The following is a 7,651-nucleotide window of genomic DNA, read 5'->3' on the forward strand; positions in this document are numbered from 1 at the left end:
CGCCGCAGGGCAAGCGCAGCCGGCGCAGCCCGGCCCCGCAGCCCCCCGAGGACGCCCACGCCCAGCGCGTCATCGCCAACGTGCGCGAGCGCCAGCGCACCCAGTCCCTCAACGACGCCTTCGCGGAGCTGCGCAAGATCATCCCCACGCTGCCCTCGGACAAGCTCAGCAAGATCCAGACGCTCAAGTTGGCCGCCCGCTACATCGACTTCCTGTGCCAGGTGCTGCAGAGCGACGAGCTGGACCACAAGGTCGCCACCAGCTGCAACTTCCTGGCCCATGAGCGGCTCAGCTACGCCTTCTCCGTGTGGAGGATGGAGGGCGCCTGGTCTATGTCGGCGTCCCACTGAGCCGGGTACGTATGGCCGGGACACCGCCGTGTCCCCGCGGGTCCGTCCCCCCCCTCCAGGGACGAGGAATTTGTCCTACCGGACCCCGGAGCGGGAGGAGGTGGTGGTTTCCGAGCTGATCCCACTCAGCAGGGTCTGCTCCAGAGCAGCGGCAGGAAGGGTTTAAAAGGGGGTTTTAAAAATCTGATTTATTCCCAAACTCCGTCCTGGCCGTGCTGGGGCTGCTGAGGAGTCAAACCCACCCTGCCCTGGGGTGGCCTCATGTCCTCCAGCCTGCCCGGCTGCCCCCTGTTCCTCTCCTGGAGCGCTGCAGACAGGATGGGATCCGTGATCGCGTTGGATCCGCGGGAATTCTGCACTGCATGGGGAAGTCTGATGGACTCAGCTCCATCCAGCCACCCCCCGAGTGTCCTTCAGGACGCTGAGAGGGGAATAATCCAATTTTCAGGGGTTTAGGGCCGGGAGGAGTCAGGAACAGGAGGAGAGGAGTCGGCGACGCGCTGGCACTTCCCGCAGAGCAGGAGCAGAAAATTCCAGAGGACATTCCCAAGCTGGGAGCTCCAGGGACGCCTCATGGGAGCCCAGCTCCCGAGAGGCCCCGCTGTCCCCCAGACAGCACCAGGGCTCCTCCTGGCTCTCCTCGAGCACTGAACTGCCCCGATTTCGAGGCCGTGGAGGTGCCAGAGGTGGCTCAGGGGTTGAGCATCTCCCAGGGGATTTCGTTCGAGGATGGGCCACCTTGAAACTCCCTTTCCCAGCCCGATCCCTCCTAACCAGCAGGAAATCTGGCACTTTGCTAAATTCGTGTATAGATCTCAATATTTGGGGGCTGTTTCAGACATTAAATCCTGTCCTTGCCGGGAGCTGCCCTTCGCTGGGTGACACCAGGGTCACCTCCCCTTGGGGCCGGCCAGAGGAGGAGCGTGTGGCCCCTTGTCCTTGCTTTGGGATGCCCAAAATCCTCCAGGACCAGTGGAGATGCTGAGCTCCCCGTGACTCCCTGGACCCCTCACCCTCTTCTGGGCACCCCCTTTTGGGTTTGGCAGTTTGGGGCTGGATCCTCCATTTTTGGGGGTGTTCTGGAGGTGCTCCCAAAGGAGAGGGAAGCTGCTTGGCATGGCTTCATCCCGAATTTTGCAAAGCCTGACTGAAATCCCTTTGCCCTGGGGAGGTGGGGGAGGCTGAGCCCCCTCCCCGGCACCCCCAGACCCGTTTTTGCTCCCTCTGCGTGCAGAACCCGACGCGGCTCCGCGGCCGTCACTGACTCCCAGAGCTGTTTATTTAAGCCGAGTTCTTGGCAGGAGCTGTGCTCCCGAGATAAACAGAGGGATTAAAGACCCTTCAGTCACTCTGGAGAGCTCCCGTGAGCGCAGCGGGATCATCATTCCCGTTAAAATTGATCCCGAGTGGCTCCGTGCTTCCATCCTCCAGCTGGGGAGGGAATCCCCCTCCCTGGGCCAACCTGCAGCGTTTTCGGGTCCCGGTGAACAATCGCAGCTGGGCCGGGAGGGGAAGGGACGGGGATTCTCCCAGCAAAGCCCCAAAACCAGGGAAGGGCCGTGGGGGAAGCGGTGCCGGGCTGGGAAGGCTCCCGGGAGGGAACGAACCCGGCGCTCGCAACGGGGCTGGGATTTCCTAATGGAAAGCAGCCCCTGGATAGTGGAACTCGGGCTATTAAATATCAAAGGGGGCTGGAATAGCTGGATGTGGATGTGCCCTCGTTAACCGGGAGACATCAGCCGGGGAAAGAGGGATGGAGCCCTCAGGCAACAGAAATCACGTTTGAAGTCCCCCCCCAGCTCAGCTTTTCTCGGCAGAGTCTTGAGCACATTAAAATGGTTTCTTTCCCCGCTGGAGGAGAAAATGAGGCTGGAAGCTGGAACTGCCGGGGGGAGCGGCTGGGGGGGGGGGGGGGGGGGGGGGGGCCCTTCATTTGTCTCCCTGGATTTATCGCCTCTCTCGAGTTGCCCTCACTTAATTGTCTCTCCTGAAAGACCTTGGATAAATCTTCCCTTTGGGGACTGTTGCTCTCGCCTGGAATCGGCTTTGTCTGGCGGCTGCTTCATTTGCTTTTATTTATAAACACCCCTCGCTGCTCCGGGGCACTGAGGGAGCTGGGGAACAGCTCCCATCCCTGTTCCCTGTTCCCTACTCCCTGTTCCCTATTTCCCAGCTCAGGAAATCCATCTCGAGCTGCTTTAAAAGCTGCTCCCAGATCCCTCTGCAGCCGGCAGGAAAGCAGGGATCCCTTCCCGCCCTGAATCAGTCCCTTAGAACTGGATCCAGCCCCTGGTTAAACTGGCCAGGGTGGTCCGGGACCCCCACTTTGGGGCTGAGTTCCCAGGAGAGGTGAGGAGCTGCCCAAATCCCAGTAAATCTGTTCCCGGGTGAGTCGGTGCTCCTGGGATTGGCTCCTGGCACGGAGCAGGTTTGGAGGCCAGAGGGTTCCCCCAAAGCTGCTCTTCCCAGAGCTGCCGTTTCCACTCGGGATGGACGGGGAGATGTTGGAGGGGCAGGAGGAGCCACCCTGGATGAGGGATGTGGGACATTCCCAAAATCCCGGGCTGCTTGCAGGGAATTGTCAAAGGCACGACCGGAGCTGCTGGATTCATTTTTCCAGCAAAAACCTCCATGTTTTCATTAAAAAGAGAAAAAACCACCCAGGGAGAGCGAGCTGCTCTCCACGGCAGGGTCCCTGCACTGCTCAGGATTAGTTAAAATTAATCCAGACATAAAATCACGGATCCGGCCCTCGGGAACGTGGAAATGTCTCCGGGTTTATGGCCCCTGCAAGGAGCCGGAGCTCGCTGGAGCTGCCTCGGCCCCGGGAATGCCTCTGGAACGAGCCCGTTTTTCATCCCGGCTGTCAGGGAAGGCACCCGGGAGCTGAGGGGGAGCGGGAGCTGCGGGAACGCTCGGGAGCGCCCGTGCCCGGCATCAATTCCCGTTCCTGGGGACAGAGGTGGGGATGCTGCAGGGAGGATGGGCTCGGGGAGCTCCGTGGGCTTCTCCATCCCAAATCCTGCAGGGCTGGGCTCCTCCGGATGCTCCCGCAGCCCTCGGGCAGCCCTGAAATCCCCCCCTGAGGGTTTTTTGGTGTTAAACCTTGTCCAACCCTCCGGAGGCTCCCGCAGCCCTCGGCAGCCGCTGAAATCCCGCCGGGAGTGCGTTTTTTGGGATCAGACCTCGCTGGGCTCAGGGAGCGAGGGGAGCTGATCCATTTTTCCATGGGCTGGGCTGAGATGGTGCTGCCTGGCCATTTTGGCTGCCCCTGGATGTGCCCATCGTCGAGCCCACGGGCTCAGCCTTGGGACACATCAGCCTTTGGGGCATTTTCCCCTCTGTCCCCCCGTCCCCGGCATTGCCTCAGCCCTTCCCGGGGGTGAATTCCTGGAGAGTTCGATTTATCCCTCTCCAGAGGGAAAGGTCTCGGCAACTGCGCGAGGAAATGGCCGGGGACAAAGCGGGAGGGGATGGATGGGATGAGCCCGGAGCGCCGGGGGCACCGGGAGCACCAAGGCTGGGAAGGCGAAGCCGTTGCCCCGCAGGGATCGATCCCTTCGTGCCCCCTGAGCTGCTGGAGCTGTTCCTGAGCTCTCCCAGGAGCCGATTCCCTGCTCCATCCTCCAGCCTGGCTCCCGATCCGCCATCCCTGCACGGCCCCGGCTCCGGGAGGGCTCCCAAGGGGCTCCCAGAGATCAGATCGGCAGGAAAATCTGGGATTTTGGGTTTTTTAATTCCTGGGCTCAGGTGTGGGGGTGTTTCCAGGCACATCCCTTGCGGCTCCAGGGAAATCCGGGAAGGCGAAGCTCTGGAGGCAGCGGCCGAGGGCGGCTCTTCCCCGCTGGCTCCACAGGGGATGGGTTTGCAGGATTTTGGGAAGCTGGGCTGAGCCCAACCTGACCCTGCTGTCTCCCCCCAGGTCTCCGCCTCGGTGGAAGCGGCTCCAGCACCCGAAAAACCCCAGGAGCCTCCCCGGAGAGAGGAGGGAACGACCCCCAAAGCCCCTGACAGCCCTTGAACGTTGGGAATGGGCCCGAGGGAGCCGCAGCAGGAGCTGGTTTGGGTTGGGAGGAGCTGGTTCGGAGCTGCCGGAGGAACTCTGGGGGCTGTAATTTATTGTGGGCTCACAGGTAAGGAATGATCCTGGTTTCCTCCTCCGGGACTGCCGGGAAGCCGAGTCCTTCCCGGAGCCTCCTGGAGCTGCCTCTGGCCGGGACCGGGCAGGACAATTCCTCCGGGACAAGGGAAGGGCTGGAGCCCCCCGCGCTGGCTCCAAGGACCTCGGGGGTCCCTGTGCTTTTATCCCGCTCCGAAGGGTCTGCGCCGGGACGTTCCCATGGATTGTGTTCCCATGGAGGAGCATGGCAAGGATTTGGGGGCATCTGGGGGCTCATGAACCCCCTGAGGCACCCCCCAGCCACTCCTGCCCCACGGATGGGCCTCGAAAACGCCCTGGTGGAACCACGCAATTCCTCTGAATTTATCAGAAGTGGAGGCTGGACACGGACCCGGCGGGAATGGGGGATTTTGGGGCCGTCTTGGGAACTCTGAGGGGGTTTGGGCTGTTTTGGGGGTGCGGAGAGGGCAGGGAGGGGACGATGGAGGTGTTGGGGGTGCCCAAAACAACCCCAATAAAGCTCGGGGGACTTTTCCAGGGTTCAATCCTTGTGTTTCCTACGGAAATGGCGCTGCCAGGTCCCCCCTGCACCTCCCTCGCTGCACCGCTTTTATTGGAATCAGGCAAAAGAAAATCAGGGTTTGGGGGTTTTTTTGCCTGTTATGGCAGAAAAAGGGGGAAAAATCCCTCTCAGGGAGGCTGCAATGGGCCTGAGCCCCCAAATACTCCATGGGAGAGGAGTTCAGTTGTGATCAGAGAATCCACGGAGCCACAGGAAGGCCCAGAGTGACTCTTTCCAGCCAATTCCCAATTTTTACATGCAGTGGGAGTGGATTCCCTGCTCCGGGCAGTTGACTGCAGCCTTCCAGAAAATCTGGAGGTGCTTAAAAAAATCAGAAACTCCGTTAAAAACGGGGCTGTGGCGGCTTCGTTCAGCGCCGCATGGGAGGGATTTTACAGCTGAGAAATGAAATCACCTTCGGAACTTAAAATCTTCTTTCAAAAAATAATAATTAAAGGGCAAAGACCCATCTGTGGAGTGAGACTCCGGTTTCAAACCAAAAAAAAATTTTTAAAAAGGTAAAATATATTAAAAAAAATATTTTCAAATATTTTGCTGCATCTTGGTTTTTTTTTTTAAATCCCTGTATTGACTTAAAATGGGCAAAAACCCCTTAAAATGAGCGAAACATCCTAACAACCCTTTTGACCCCCTTTTTTTGGGGGGAAAAAGCCCCCAAAAAGTCCGTGCGTGGTGGATTCCTCCGGCTAAAATCCAGAAGGTGGGAGTTCGGGGGGTCCCTCCATCCCCTGCCCCATCCCTTGCCAGGACCCCCACCCCGGGACCCCCCCATGGGACCCCCGGCCCGGGACACACGAAGGCTTTGATTCCTCCGAAGGCTTTTTTTCTTTTTCCATTTCTCCTTTGTTTTTGTTTTTGTTTTGTTTTGTTTTTTTTACAAAATCTCCTCCCGCTGCCGCAGCCGGAGCTGTCCCCACCCCCAGCTCAGCCAGGCCCGTGTCCCCTCCGTCCCCAGAGCCCAGCCCAGCCCCGGGACACCCCGGCAGGGCCCGCTCCTTGTGGGAACACCCTCGGGATGCAGGGAAGGCTCTCGGGGCGGGGCCCTGGGGCTGCGGGAAACGGGGAAAGGCGAACGGGGATGGAGCCCTCGGTTCGGAGGCTCTGGCTCTGCCCCTGTCACCCCAGGACAGGGACGGGGACGGGACCGAGGGGCTTCGGGCATCCCTGGGGGAGCCAGCAGAGCCCAGCGGGGACTGTGGAACCTCGGCTGGGGAGGGGGCTCAGGGGGCGACAGGAACGCGGAGGGGCTGGGACTGCAGGGACCGACACCCAGGCAGCGCCTCAGGGCGCTGGAAAGGGCTCAAGGCAAGGGGGGATTGTTCCCGGAATTCCCCCGGGAAGAGGAGTCGCGTTCACATTAGCGCTGCCAGGGTCCATAGTGCAAATGAGAGACCCGGGCCCGGGGGCCGCGCTGGGGGCAGTGGGCAGGGAGGGCCGGAGGGGCCCCCCCGGGCACTGCCCGCGCTCCGGCCGCGCTCTTCCTTCGCCGGGGATGCTCCCAACTTTCCTCGGGATGCTCCGAACCCTCCCGTGCCCAACGAGACGAAAAAGGCCCCTGGGGCTGCCGCTCCGTCCCTGGGCCCCAGCAGGGCAAGGGGAGCCAGCAGGGGCACGATCCCAAACCCCCGAGCAAACCCCGGGGTGCTCCTCCCAGGCACGGGGTGGGGGGCTCTGGGAGCCGTTCCATGAGTGGTCCGAGCGTCCGTCCCAATGTCCGTCCCTTCCCGGGAGCAGGGGGTCTGTGCCGCAGGGCTGGGGGGTTTCACCCCCTCCCCCGAGGGGTTCCGGGTCCCAAAATTGGGTGGGGGGCTGTGGGCACGGTCCGGGCTCGGGGCTCTCCATGGTCCCGCACCGCTGGATGCGGGAATGTCCCTTCCAGGAGTCCAGGCCCGTCCAGGGCCGCGCCTCGGGAGCGAGGGGGACAAACGGGAACCGGGATCCTCGCGGGGCTCCGGCCACGCCCGGGGACCGTCCCTGTCACTGGTTCATGGGCTCCTCCTGCTCCATCGGCTCCTCCTGTGCCCTGCCACAGGAACGGGACCCGTGAGAGGCCCGTGGGACACATCCCGCTCCTGCGGGGACCCAGGGACGGTGACAAAAGGGAGGGGACAGGAGGGGACCCTGCTGGCAGGAGCTGACACCCCCCAGCCCCCCGGCAGGAGGATTTGGTCTGGTTTTCATTTGGGAAGAGCCCAGCACGGGTTTCCCAGGAGCCCATCCAGGACCTGAGCTCCAGAACCTCACCCAGGGCAGGGGGACACTGCCCTGCCCTGCTGCCACCCCCCAACAGCGACCCTCGGCACGGGAGAACCCCGGGAATGTCACCTCTTCTCCACCATCACGGCCACCGAGAGGGACGCCAGGGCCGTGACCGTCTCCACCTCGTCGGCCTCATGGTGCTGAGCCTCGAGGAAGGAGCAGCCCAGCTTGGAGGCGAAGCGCTGCACGGCCACCCAGTATTTACCTGCGGGAGGGACATCGGGGGCTGCGGGACACCAGGATGGGGGTGGCCCAGGACAGGGATGGCCCAGGACAGGGGTGGCCCAGGACAGAGATAGCCCAGGACAGAGGTGGCCCAGGACAGGGGCGGCCCAGGCA

General features: G+C 61.9%; 2 protein-coding genes across 2 annotated transcripts in view; one reads left to right on the plus strand and one right to left on the minus strand.

Annotated features, from left to right (window-relative positions):
* Window positions 1–2: 2 nt before the first annotated feature.
* Window positions 3–5,582, plus strand: LOC103613213 (twist-related protein 2; the record flags this gene model as incomplete). Its single annotated transcript, XM_017730736.1, has 2 exons — window positions 3–355; window positions 4,273–5,582. A coding segment is annotated over one exon (348 nt), but the record flags the coding sequence as incomplete, so codon positions are not given.
* A 290-nt stretch (window positions 5,583–5,872) lies between these two features.
* HDAC7 (histone deacetylase 7) overlaps window positions 5,873–7,651 on the minus strand; it is a 32,632-nt gene continuing 30,853 nt past the window's right edge. Inside the window, exons 21-22 of the mRNA XM_017730737.1 lie at window positions 7,379–7,517; window positions 5,873–7,076 (exon numbers count right to left, since the gene is read on the minus strand). Of these exons, the coding sequence (XP_017586226.1) occupies window positions 7,031–7,076; window positions 7,379–7,517 (185 nt within the window). The 3' untranslated portion in view covers window positions 5,873–7,030. The remainder of the gene's footprint in view (window positions 7,077–7,378; window positions 7,518–7,651) is intronic.

The sequence above is a fragment of the Corvus brachyrhynchos genome, unplaced genomic scaffold (assembly GCF_000691975.1).
Source record: "Corvus brachyrhynchos isolate BGI_N302 unplaced genomic scaffold, ASM69197v1 scaffold933, whole genome shotgun sequence".
Classification (NCBI taxonomy): domain Eukaryota; kingdom Metazoa; phylum Chordata; class Aves; order Passeriformes; family Corvidae; genus Corvus; species Corvus brachyrhynchos.